The sequence below is a fragment of the Crocodylus porosus genome, unplaced genomic scaffold, assembly GCF_001723895.1.
Source record: "Crocodylus porosus isolate Cpor-Errol unplaced genomic scaffold, CroPor_comp1, whole genome shotgun sequence".
Taxonomy (NCBI): Eukaryota; Metazoa; Chordata; order Crocodylia; family Crocodylidae; genus Crocodylus; species Crocodylus porosus.
The window spans coordinates 12,608,805-12,622,071 of NW_017728909.1; the positions used below are offsets into that span (position 1 = coordinate 12,608,805).

The following is a 13,267-nucleotide window of genomic DNA, read 5'->3' on the forward strand; positions in this document are numbered from 1 at the left end:
CTCTGCCTGCAGCAGCACCACTGACTTTAGGGGATGGGGGCAGCATACAAGATTTCCTGTGGTCCCATATGGTCAACCTAAGCATAATGAAAAATGTCAGACCATAGGAAAAGATGGATTTGGCTCCAGAAAAAAACCAAAATACACAAACTCGACACATACACATTTAGTCAGGAGAATCTGCCAACTTGTGAGACATTAGGCAGTTGGGGTCAGGCATCCCCACCACATTAAAAAGAGAGGAGCTTTCTAAGAACAGAGATCAAGATGCCAGGCAAGACAAGGAGACACTATGACTAATAGGGCAGCTGCCTGCCAGGTGAAAAATAATGTATATGTAGTCCAAGAAGTCTTCCCAAATACTGACCTGGTTTTATTTCCTGCCTACAGTGCCATCTGGAGGTCACCTACAGTTTTTAATGCCTTACTTATGGCAAAAATTAGACAAAGGAAGGAAACCTGGTTTTATTGGTCAGGCTTTGAGGAAAAAACCCACAAGAATATACAGTTTTTACAAGAACAAAGTTATGCAAATTTTTGAAAAAACAGCTTGACTGCTTGCAAGCACACAGTTTATAAGAGTGACAAGACAAGATTTATAAGTCCAATAGGTTGAGAAATCCAAAAGATCTACAAGAAAGAAAAGAGCAACAACCACCCCCCACCGACCTGTTCCAGGCAGGCAGCTTTACATAAATCCGTGTTTTCTGGGTTCTGGGACTGAAAGTGCCATCAAGTCTACTTTCGCAGAGAACTCCTCCTCAAGAGCATTCTAATGCGAGAGAAAAAGAAAGAGAAAAGTCAGTAAGAATGGAAATAAATTCTCACATCTGTTAGATCAATATGCATCTAATAAACCCATTTGGATGTTTTGTGTATTTATCAACTCAAATACGTTACTCTGATTCTGAGTGAACCAGCAGCTCTCAGTTCTATAAGCAGCCATGTGAGAGCAAGTTCAGCATTTATCATCTCATAAAAGTAGTAAAATGCATGGAGTCCGAGAACCGAGAAGTCAGGATTACTAGTTCTCATGATGATCCAAAGGGTACACAGTATTTTTTCAAAAATTATAATCTTGTTGCCAGGGCAATTCCTAAATATCAAAAAGTATGGCATTTTATGCCTCCATTGTCAAGGAATGATAAATAAGCCAAAAACATATTTGTTACATGAACATCTATGTCTGTCACCATGGCAGCAAAGAGATTCATCTCAGTAGTCACCACAGACTTCACACCTTGGATACCAGCGACCTGTGCCGGCCCGCTTTGCGGTTGTAGGAATGCAACATTTTTAGAACCAAGCAGCTGGCAAGGGGCAAGTCCATGGTAGAATCTCTCATTCTTCTGTGGTATGACGCACAGAACAGGAACGTTGGCGATTCCTTAACCTTTATAGTACTAAGAGATGTAGTTAACTGCGTCAGTCTGAAGTCAGGAAGAAAAGCAGGGTAGAGATATGCCTTATAGACTGACTAAATCAGAGGTGCAATGACCTCCTGCTCACTAAAGCTTGTGTGTCTGATTCAGTCAATTTGAAGGCTGTATCTCTACCCCACCTTTCTGCTTTGTATAAAACTGATATTAAATATACAAAAATCAGGCACATGGAAAAACAGCAAATAAAATGCTGAAAAAAGTTCATGGGCTTCACATCCTTCTCCGAAAGACAACTCAACACTGCCAGGTTACTCAAAACTCCAAGGGGAAAAGTTCTGCTGTTGCTGAAGACAAGACATATTTCTGAAACAAAAGGTCATCTGAAACGTCATCTCCCCAGTAGTAAAGCACAGAATGAATAGTCTTGGGGAAACAGATTCTGAGTGGCAGTTCCATGTTCACAGTGGCCCTGGATATTCATGGGAGTATCCAGGGCTGCTAGAACCCCATAAGGGCTCCAAAAAGATAGCTCTGAATAAAGTACTTAACATCAGTCAAGCCAGGAGCTGACAGAGCACAGATGTCATCTGCATGGTCCTTAATCAAAAAGGAACATCTATCTGTCTTCCAGTCCAGCTCCTGACTGCAAAAAGTACCAAGTGCCTCCACCACCCTTCAGGAATCTGAGACTGGCAATGCTGTCACTAGCACAAATAGCAAAAGCACATCAAGAGGGCACGCCGACAATTAGTCCCTCAGCCTGTTAGTCTCACCGACGAGCATCATTTCCATTTAATCCGAGCCACAGTTTCATCTGGATCTTATTCTCTGGAGCACATCAAAACTAGGATCCGAGATAAATGAACCCTCAACCAACCAAATGCATATTTAAAATGAATAAATAAATTGGGAGTGTTGAGCCTGTTCTGGAAGCAACAGCATGCATTTTAAGTCTCCATTAACAACAAAACCCCCTTACCAGCTCCCGCTTTACTTCTTCAATCTTCACTCGAGCAAGGGAAGGATTCTAAAAAGAAAAAGGGTATGTTAAGGAAAGATGGTGGTTCTTCAGCTTGAATCAAGGGGTTCCCTCAACCCCCAATTTTAATGAAGGCAGACAGGGAAGTGAGGGCTACAGTTTAAACAAATTATCTCTATATGCAGCTCCCACATGCAAGATCTTCAAAAAAGGTCAATGCACCTTACAAGACGTACTGAAATTAAAAACTATGCTAAAGGCAGGCACATAGGCAAAACCCTCTCCAAGGATGTGGGAGATTTGTGGAGGCTGGAGATGCAACTGAACTTGTATGACTCGGGTGGGGGAGCTACTTAATTTGTCTGCGCTTCTGCTTCCCACATGTAAAAGTCAGAGTACTGCTTCCCTGCCTTCTAGGTGTGTTGTGAGGCACTCGGGTACTATACCAACAGAGGCCATATTAGGTAGCCAAGACAGACAGAAGTGCAAGTCTCAAAACCAGTGATTCTCAGCTACTGTATCAGGACACCCTGGGATGCTGCCAGATCCTTTGAAGGGTGCAGTGACATGTGAGAAGATGTAAGGAGACAAAGTGAAATGTGAAGAAATAAGCAGATAGACACAGGCCAGGTTTGTCCCTGCCTGAACAACTTTCTACCTTCAATTGCCAAGCCCCTCTGCAACACAGTAAGCACTGTAATATATAAGTTTGTTTTTGAAATTGGGTACCACTCAACTCACAGAAGTTATGGAAGGTGCCTCGAGTCTGATGAGGGTGCCTCAAGTCCAAAAAGGCTGAGAAGCACTGGTCCAAGACTAGGTCACCATCCCTGTACCACCTGTAATTGCTGCAGCATTTTGCCTACATCCATGAGGGAAGATCCTTCATTATTGATTTGAGAAAGGAATGCCAGGTTAGCAATTCATCGGCTTCCACAGGAGCTTTGCAAGTGCTGCAGACTGTCCGCCAAGCAGTAAGCTATCAGCTTCGTGCACAGGGAGGTGGCTGGATTCTTTTCACTTTATGACTTAACAGATGACTAGTTGGCTCCAATTTCTTTAAACAAGTGACATTCTTACAATGATCTTGTTCATTAAAATGGTGTCTGAAAACAAGGATCTTTCCTAGTTTACGTCTACTGATTTCTTCCATACACGAAGACTGCTTTATGGAAAACTTTGCTAGTATCTCAGCCCTCCAAAGAACAGCTAACAAAGTACTAGCATCCAAGCCTCCCACCAAAGTTAAAGGAAGTTGTGGAGTGCTGAATGTTTCCACGTGTCAGGACACTTATTTAAGTGTTTAACACAGATTTAAGCACCTACATCTGGGACTTGTGTTTTTAAAATCTTGGCAAGGCTCTCCAAGTACCGTGACCATTTATACTGCCATTCAAATGAACATTGGGAGTAGTACAATGTACCAGTAGATCCAAAGCATGATTTATACACCTTCTAAATACCTTGATAAGTCTTCAGATATTTTATTTTTCTCCAAACTTTCCCAGCTAATTCTCCTTGATGCCTAGCTCACCCAAATGTTTTATCTGGGTCATATTCCTATGCATTATGGTAACAGGATTTGAAAATCACTCCAGCAGAGCCATTTACTTCCATGTGCCTCGATCTATGTGTAAATAACCTTCTATTGAAGCACAATCCTCTGTCTAGACAATTTATTTATGGAATCTTCACAGAGATTTGGAAACAGCACAACTATGAGTCTGTTAAGGCCATTGTAACAAAATGTACTTCCACATAAGCAATTATGTGTATAATATTGCAGCTCTAAACATAAATGCCGTTGCAGAAGTTAGGCAGACAGTGAAACTTCTGCTAAGTATAGCACTTAAACATGGAGCTATTGCATTGTCTTTATATCTAGCTAAAACACTGTGTGAAAACCAGAACATAGTGAAGTAATTACAGGCGTTAAGTCCAGGTAGGACTCCAGTTTCTTCTTCAAAGGCCTGGTCTGCTGCTTTAGTTCAGCTAGTTTCTGTGAACAGAGGAAAGCAGATGGTTATATTACAGTCTAATTTAGAGTTAGTGATGCAGATCAATTACACAGCCATTAAGTTAACAAAAGCATTGCTGAACTCCTAGATGTTTTGTTTAAGTTTCAAGGAGGCCCAGTGTCCTATTAAGAATCTAAAAGTCTTCAATCGTTATTTAGTCAAACTCAGTGGAAATTAGACACTGGTAGAACAATGGAATTTTCCCTTATGAAAACATACAATCCTCTTTCAGGCAGCACTCCCAGCCAGTCTCAGTTTCCTGATCTCTGGGAAAGGAGATGGCAATTTCAGTTCAAAGCCCAGAGGACAGATATTCTTCTTACCAAAAAAACCCACTACAACTGGCTCTGCAACCCCTTTTCAGCAATCTTGGAGGCCAATGACTAAATAAGACTGTGCTGTTTCACTCACACCCCTAAAAGGACGGGGCCAAAATGATAATTGTAGTGGCATGGGAAGCATCTGCTGTTACTTCTGAGGCTGTACCCATGTAAAGGATGAAGAAGAATTAATTTTTTATAATGAAAAGCCAAAGCTCTTCAGAGCAGTCATTTCCTTTAAAAAAAAAAACAAAAAACAAAAAAAAACCAAAGATGAAACCATTATGCATTATGAAGCTGGATTCAAACTTGCATTTTACAGTTGCCTATAGTTAAAAAGTTACCTATACCTTATGAGGAAGTGTTATTGACAGATTTAAGTCCAATGGAAACATTTTAAATCAATTTTGCTTGACATATTGTGGGGTGCAAATATTTTCCCAGGGTACTGGGTCATGAAAATCACAACAAAAATAATGTGGCTGTTTTCATTGTTCAAACTACACAAGAAATAATACATCAAGAATGGTAAAAAGTAATTCACCCATTTGAAAATGTGTTACAGTACTAAATAGTGATAGTTCTGTTATGAGGAAGAAATAGCCACATCCTGTGCTTCATCATCACAGAACTGGAGGATTGTTAATAAGTAACACAGGAAGCATATTGTTTAAAAACAAAATCACTTGTGAAAGCATCCTTTTAACAAGTTAACCCTTCATGATCTCACATTGCATTAAAACCATTATATGCAAATAAACTAGATGAGGAATCGAGATGTAACGTTTGGATCGCAATTTGAAAGGACACCGCCACAATTTTACAAGCATTTGAATGTGTCATTGTGTTGGACTGATCACAAAGCAGCGTGTATCCCCATGGATAACAATCTTTCTTTAAGCTACCCAAAGGACCAAATTTCCATCTTATCACAAAAACACCCACCTCTGAGAGGCTCACTAATGACTCATGTGTCAGGGAGGGGTCCATCCCATTTGCAACAAGCTGCTCCTACAAGAGACAAACAAACAAACAAACAAACAAACAAACAACAGTTCCTTCAGTCTGAGCAGTGAATCCTGCTCTTTTATGGAAACACACACACTGAGGTAGTCTATGGGTGGCAAAGATGTGGCATACGGGCCTTTTGGAGGAGCTGAGAAGTTGAGGGAGAGCCCTACTATCAAATTCTGGCATATGAAGCCCTACCAAGGATGTGTGTTTTTGGCAGAGACACAAGCAACGGGAAGTTAATGCCACCAATCACCTTACTGAAAGATCCAGCCCCCAAGGAGCCTTGTGGTCTGGGGCTCCATTACACCAAGTGCACAGAGATGCGTTACAGCTTACTTGCATACTTACGAAAGTAAGGCACAGAGAGAAACAAAAATGGTTTATGGCAGCAGGAACGTATAGTGAAGTGCAAATATTGATGCAATTTTACATAGAGAGTTAGTTGTTACAAAACTTCATAGAAAAGCAATATACCTTTCTAAAAAAAAAAAAAAAAAAGTCAGCATGCCTCAAGATCTAATAAGGCTGTGAGTAGGATGTCAACTATCATACACTACCAGTCTGCCCAAAGGAGGGTGACAAAATTATAGCAGTGCTGGGAAGCTTAGTCTCATAAAAACACTTAATTAGCTCAAAACTGGGTTTCAGAAACAATTAAGGAACTAATATACAGTGCACATTACACTGCACCCCCCCCCCCATTAAATAAAGTGTGACAGCTGAAGCAGACTCCCCACTGTGGGAGGCTGAGAAGCTCCAGGAATGCGTCTGCAGGTTAGTGAAAAATCTGTGTGTTAAGGCCCAGTTTGACAAGGCAATGCCTACCTTTCACAATAACAATGCAAGTTCCTTTACACCAACCTCTGCAGCCTTGATCCTGAATTTGAAGTCCTCAGATTTGTTCTTCAGGAACTTCATATTTTGGGTTCGGCCGTCAGCTTTTGCTTTTTCCACCATTACATGTTCTTCTGTTTTCTTAAGGTCGCTTTCAGAAGAAAGAGAAAATAGTTGCTTTTCAGAAAGAAAAACCAGGGTCAGTGTATGCAGTTGACCAACTTTCATCTAAATTAAGCCCTCACATAAACATCCCAGAGGGCCAAAGTCAAGCAGAAAACTAAGTTTAATTCAGTCCACAACAGATCACTCCATCAGCAAGATGATATTTCCATGGCCACAGACTCCCAAAGTCATGAGATAGTCCCATTGATCTCTAGGTGTCTTCACGAAAAGCCAGGACACCTGTACACTCTCTCAGAGCAACAAAAACTTTGACTTGCTTCTCTACCATCTACTAACATGTTATAATGGCTGCACCCTTTTCCACTGCAATTCTAGAGTAAGCTACAGTGTACAGAACTGGTTTTATACTAGACTATGTTTGTCTGTCTAGGTCCTATCTGAAGTCAATTTACTGCAAGGTCCTGCAACTGACATTTTAAAAGTTGCTGTAAACTACAGGCATGTTTTAAAACTGAAAATTCAGATCTCTTTACTGAGCACAGTCAACATACAACATTTCAGAGACCAATAAAAACAATTCCCATTTCCACCTCCTTCCCCTCCACCACGTTGCTTCCCCTTACTTACTCTTGAAGACGCTTTTCTAGCACCAGTGCTTTGGTTAGCTTTTCCCTAAAGGTGATCAATTCAAGTTCCGATTCTCTATTCCTTGATTCCACTTTATGCAAGTCTGAGGTCAAATCATTGATAGCAGGGATAAAGCTAACAAGATAAAAGATTTCAGGGGCATGGTTAGAAAGTGGTATCATGTGATCCTGAAGCTTATAAAAATCATTTATTCTCTCCCTTTTATTTCTTGAGTTTGCTCTTGTATGACAGCCATTGGGTTTGCCACTAATCAGTCTGTTGAAACTACCTTGTTTCAACAGACTGATTGGTACCTAATACCTCTCAAATAACTAAGAACTTCTTAATACTGTAGTGAGATACAGCCTAACATTTTAATAGCTGTATGATGCATTCTACATTTATCTAGCTCCTTTCATCTCAATGTATTTTACGATCACACTTGCACAGGCACTGGAAAGGCAGCCATGTGGTGGTGGATGCTGGTAGCCAGCCCAAGCACAACTGCTGAAGGAGGGAAAAGAAGAACAAAGGAAGAAGGGGTCTGTAGCAAGACTGATTCTGAAGGCAGCTGTGGCACCTCCAGATACATGAACCTATCCCCACTCCTGCTGCTCAAGGCAACCTCACTATTCAGGGTGTACCAGGCAGATGCAACTGTATTTTATATTGGGAGGCTGTTCCCCAGAGTTCCTGAGTATCTACTGGGACTGCACTTGACCCAACTGCTCCCGCTTTGCCAGACCCCCTTGGTCTGGCTCTTGGCAATGGACATCCAAAATCTGTTATCCCATTCTGTGCCTCACTGGCACTTCTAACTTAACAGGCCTTGCCAGCCCTCTGTTCCTTTGGTCACTAGCTTGCCTTAGGGCTTTAACTGTGGCTTTCAGCCACCCCCATTGTCATGCTCATGCCTCACAGATCTTACTCTGGATTCATTTTTTGGGGTCCTCTGGCCATCTGCCCACCAGGCTCTTGGCCACACCCTGTCTCTGGGCCCTTGGTCCTGTTCTGGCATCAGACTCTCTTGGGCTTCAGTCCCTTACCCCAGGCTTTACCCCTTATAGCCTCCACCCATCTCTGGGCCCCAGGCCCTGACTTGGCTGAAACTAAGTCTACATCAGGCTATACAAATTTACCTGCTTCTCTATAGAGACTGGGGGCTAGCCAGTACAGCTGTGCAAAATTCAACCAGCTGTTTCAATTCAACACTATTTAGACTCATTCTGAGCTCAAAACAGTCAAATCAAATGAAAGGCTGAGAAACAAAATGAAGGGCTGCAAAATGTTTCAAGTTTCAAAGCCCTCAGTGAAGTGGTGAGAGACGGGGGAGAACCAGGGCTGCGCTCCCAGCCCAAGCTGGGAGCGCAGCCCTGGTTCTCCCCATCTCCCGCTGCTGGGCTGGGAAATTGATAAAAGCACAGGGGGAATGGCGGCACTGGGGGTGGGGAGTTAGCCCACCTGGGCTGACTCCCCATCCCCAGCAAAAACATCAAAACAGCCTGTTTCTGCAGAACAGAACGAAACAGCTGTTTCGAATCAAACTGAAATTGGAAACTGAACACTGTTCCTTCAAAACTCAAGGCAAAACGGAATAGTGCCATTTCGCACAGCCCTACTGGTCAAGGACAGCTCCCGTTCCCCTGCGCTGCAATGCAACTCGGGTGAGGGAAAGGAAGCAACTGAGAATAAATAGTCAATTAGAGCTTCCCAATTCTTTGCCTGAACCCATGTTAGAGCAGCCTGGGAGCTACTGTCATATGCCAGCTGGCAGAACAGCCCCAATGAACCATATGCCAGATAGAGATAGTCAGAGTGCCAGATACTGCAGCCTCCTGCCTGGCTTCACTCTATCTTCAGAAGCAAGGGCTGCAGAGAGAGAGGCACAGGAAAAGCCTGTGCCATCTCTACAGCTCTTAAGGCTCCCCCACATCAGAACCTCCCAGGACGAGACTTGCAGATGGTTTTCATTCCTTTTCTTGATGCTATTTTGGTAGCATAAGAGTGGTACAGGGGCAGAGAACTGGCCCCAGAGTTCTGCTTGTAGCCTCTAGTCTGCAAAGGTTGGACAACCACTGACCTAGATTGTCCTTTTAGGGACACCAAAACCTGTGGGAAGAGTTACCTTGCTAGGGAAGTGTCCTTTGTTTCAAGTGCCATTGCACTATCTACCAGTGCATTCAAATAGTGGGTGCCCATCTTGGACAGACAGGTCAAGGAAAGGTTCACGCTTTGTGTGAGAAGATCCTGTAGATAGTGGGCTGCAAAAACGCAACAGTCATCACTTAACATTTGTGAAGTCATACATAGCATTGTACACACTCAATACTAGGACAGTGGACAGATTTAACAGTTACACAGGTATAAACTATTACAAGAGCACTGCTACCTCTACATGCTCCTGCAGCAATGAATGCATTGCAAACCATTGCAATTTTACCCTGCTTCACTCAGTATTTTAGCTTATCTACACTGCCGCAGAAGTGTGCCAATCCAAGTTATGATATAACAGCTAGTGACTGCTCCCCAGAGCAAATTCATCCTTCTTCTTTCAAAGATGTGGAACACTACATTATTCTGCAAGTTTGTTGAAGCAAAGAGCCTGACCACAATCTGATAAGATGCAGTAAAGAGCCTGGTACTCTGTGTATTATTTTGCAATACAAGTCCTTTTGGTTCCTTTGGGCTAATGAGGAACCTCAGGATCCCAGTGCAGGGACACCTCCTGTAACGGCACTCTGACACAACAGGTAACTATTCACAAAAGAGATATGTATCAATTTATATTCAAATATTTACATACATACATTTATATTCATATACATACACTGCTACCTATTCTAAGGTTTAATCCATGACTCCGTTAATTTATGAAGTAGTACTAACTAACTTAATGCTTACAAATACATGCAACTTTGTAACAACATAAGGACACATATATGCTGATGATCACACACCCCATAGAACGACAGTCAATCTATTCCCCATACAGTAAAGCAACCGTATGTGCATCCAAAGCCAGAAAGAAACAAAACAGTTCCACCCCTTCATTTGTAAAAAAATGATACAGGCCAGGTAGGTCTGTCATAGACGCCCAGAATAACAGTCTTTCAGCTGACTGCTGTTGCCTTGAGGTCACTTTAGTTCATGCAAGCATAATCAGGTGTGGGTGCAATGGGAGCTCCCCTCAATGGCCCTGGGGCTCTGCTCCCAACGATGCCCGATGCCCCCGCTTGGCCTTCTGCAACACAGACAGCCTGTCCCACGACACCCTTTTCTGCCCCGCAGACAAGGCTGGTGGGTCTACTTTCCTGGTTGCTTATTCCCATGGCCCTCTTTGACACTTAAGGCTTCTCTAGTATGCCACCCCCACCCCCTGCATTGTCCTCATTGTCCTCAGCTGCACTCTCACTAATTGAGGCTGGTCTCCCCTCAGGACTCCTCATGCAAGGGTCCATTACAAGGGGAGAGGGCTAAGCCCACTCACCAACTCCCAGTCCCAGGTGCTTCCCCTTTAAATCAGAGGGAGGGCTCCCCTCTGGGCCCTGCTTGCTTCCCTCACTCACACAACAGGTGGTTTTGCTCCTGCAGCCTCCCACACATGCTGCTCTGGCCCCCCAGAGAGACCCCTGCAGCATCCTCACAGCTGTTTGTCCCTCTCTCCACTCCCCAACTGTCCTTCACACCAGATCTCATCCTGACTGCAGAATTCTGGGGTCTGAGGCGGATCTTGTTTCTAGGGCCTGAAGGTAGAATTGCTCTAGTCCTTTCATTGTTGTTCCCCAGAGGACACCAGAATCTCCCTGGCTCAGGCTTGCCATGAGATAGCCCCTACAGGCAAGTACCCTTTCTACTGTTATAATCTATTAGGCTGAGAAGGGTATCAAGTAAAAACCTTGCAAGGGATGTCTCTTTAGCATTGGAAATGTTAAAATAAAATTAGGATGGCGGCCTGATCTGCTCAGTTTAAGGGATATATGCTCTGCATGTTACCAAACACACTCCCTGCAATTACCTGAGAAATTAGTGAATAGCAGCATTGCTCTTTCAAAAATCCAGAAGCATTTCCAACTAGTAGGAAATTTACATTGTTTCAGGCACTTGAGAACACCATTTTCCCCATCACCAGCACCCTTCTGCTTTTAGCACTGCTATTTCAGAGCTTTACTATCCAGCCTTGCAGTTTGGGAAAGTTCAGTGTCTAAAGCTGCTGGTCTGTATTTACAGTCTGCTTGAGCTGACTGTAAATACAACTAACTGCCCAAAAAACTATTATCGGGCAGCCTGGCATCATCAGATAGTTTTTTTGGGAGGAAAGCATTTTTTTAAAATGTAGTGTGTGACACAGTACAGAGTACTAGGGTGAAATCATAGCTTACTGGCATCTTTTTTATAAAGAGTTAACAACTTTATAAGTCCATTTCCTGTAATCAGAACCAAAAGCTCCAAGCTCACCTTCTAATTCATATTCTGCCGTCTTCTGTTTCATGTCATCTATCAGCAGAGAGATGTCCCGGTCCCTGGTTTCATTGCATTCTGCAAGTTCGTGCAAAATGTCAACAGCCCGTGCGTTCACTTTGTATTGTGGAATGGGCTGGTCCCCATACATTTTTTTTAGCCATAAAGTAACCTGCCAGCAACGTGGAAGGAAGTAATCAGATCAGTGTAATGCAGGGGAAATAAACAGCAGAGGAGAGAACAGGAATCCTTTATGAATCCTAGTCCTGTTTGTCAAATCTTGCCCACACTTCAAGAGAAAATTGCTTCAGTGATAAGAGGCCAACAACAGGCAATGATAGAAGCACTGGCACAAACTGGGTTCAAGCAGGGTTAGGCCCTGGACAGACAGACATATACTTGCATGACCTGCATCATTTTTAGGATGGGCAGATGTGCAGCTATCCCAGAGTAAGTAAAGAGTGACTCTTACATATCAGCTCAGAGCAGTAGGTGCTTCTTACTGCTACTAGGTGGCAGGAAAGTTTGTGACAGCCTGCTTGCCTTGGAGAAATGGTTATGCTAAGAGGGATATGGACAGATGAAAACTAGATGAGGATGGAGCTGGGCTGTTCCATGGTGGCAGATGACAGAACAAGGAGCAATGGACACAAGTTGCAGCAAAGGAAGTTTTAGATATTAGGAAGAGTTTTCTCGCTAGGAGGGTAGTAAGACACTAGAACAGGTAACCCAGGGAGGTGGGGGAAGCTCCATCCTTGGAGGTTTTCAAAACCTGGATAGACAAAGCTTTGGTTGGGGTGATCTAATTGGGGATGATCCTACTTTGAGCATGGTTTGGACTAGATGTGACCCCTTGAGGGCCCTCCCAACCCTAATTTCCTATGATACTATGACCTTTGCAGGCAGGTGTAACAATCTAGTCCGTTTGGGCTCTGACTAGCGAACCAAACAATTGAAACATCAAGCAGGGCCCCATTATCACAGTATCCAGGCAGCTTGCAGGACTTGTGAATCACAAAGAAGTCAGAGCGGAAGGGACCTCCATAGGTCTAGTCCAACCCTTTGCCTGAAGCAGGATATCCTTATCCAAACCACCCTATACAAATCCATCATCTAAAACGCTTCATTCAGCTGCTTTCAGCCCCGACAATAAGAAACAACACCTTCATCTGCTATAGATAAAGCAAGGAGGCCACAGCAGCCAAGGTCCTGCTTTTCAAAACGTTTCTTAACAAATGCTCAGAAGATCCCAGGAAGTGAGCGCAGCGCGCCACTAGAGAAAGGCAAAACCAGTCTGATCAGTCCACACACATCTGGCCATGAGGTAAAATACCTTCCTGACTCCAAGCGCGGCAACCGCTCTGACCACAAGCAGAGGGGCAAGACCAGGGGTGGGCAAAACAGCTGATCCGGCCCAGAGCCGGACTCCATTTCCCAGCAGCCCCTGCCCGCATGGCTGGGGCCAGTCTCCGTGGAGTCCCCACACACGGGAAAGCGCGAGGCTAGGGT

The 13,267-nt window shown here is 43.6% G+C and overlaps 1 protein-coding gene across 1 annotated transcript in view; it reads right to left on the reverse strand.

Annotated features, from left to right (window-relative positions):
• Positions 1 to 450: 450 nt before the first annotated feature.
• Positions 451 to 13,267, reverse strand: part of HAUS1 (HAUS augmin like complex subunit 1) — a 13,319-nt gene continuing 502 nt past the window's right edge. The window contains exons 2-9 of the mRNA XM_019531815.1: positions 11,756 to 11,930; positions 9,426 to 9,561; positions 7,301 to 7,435; positions 6,575 to 6,698; positions 5,645 to 5,710; positions 4,289 to 4,360; positions 2,362 to 2,409; positions 451 to 772 (exon numbers count right to left, since the gene is read on the reverse strand). Coding sequence (XP_019387360.1) covers positions 689 to 772; positions 2,362 to 2,409; positions 4,289 to 4,360; positions 5,645 to 5,710; positions 6,575 to 6,698; positions 7,301 to 7,435; positions 9,426 to 9,561; positions 11,756 to 11,930 — 840 coding nt within the window. The 3' untranslated portion in view covers positions 451 to 688. The remainder of the gene's footprint in view (positions 773 to 2,361; positions 2,410 to 4,288; positions 4,361 to 5,644; positions 5,711 to 6,574; positions 6,699 to 7,300; positions 7,436 to 9,425; positions 9,562 to 11,755; positions 11,931 to 13,267) is intronic.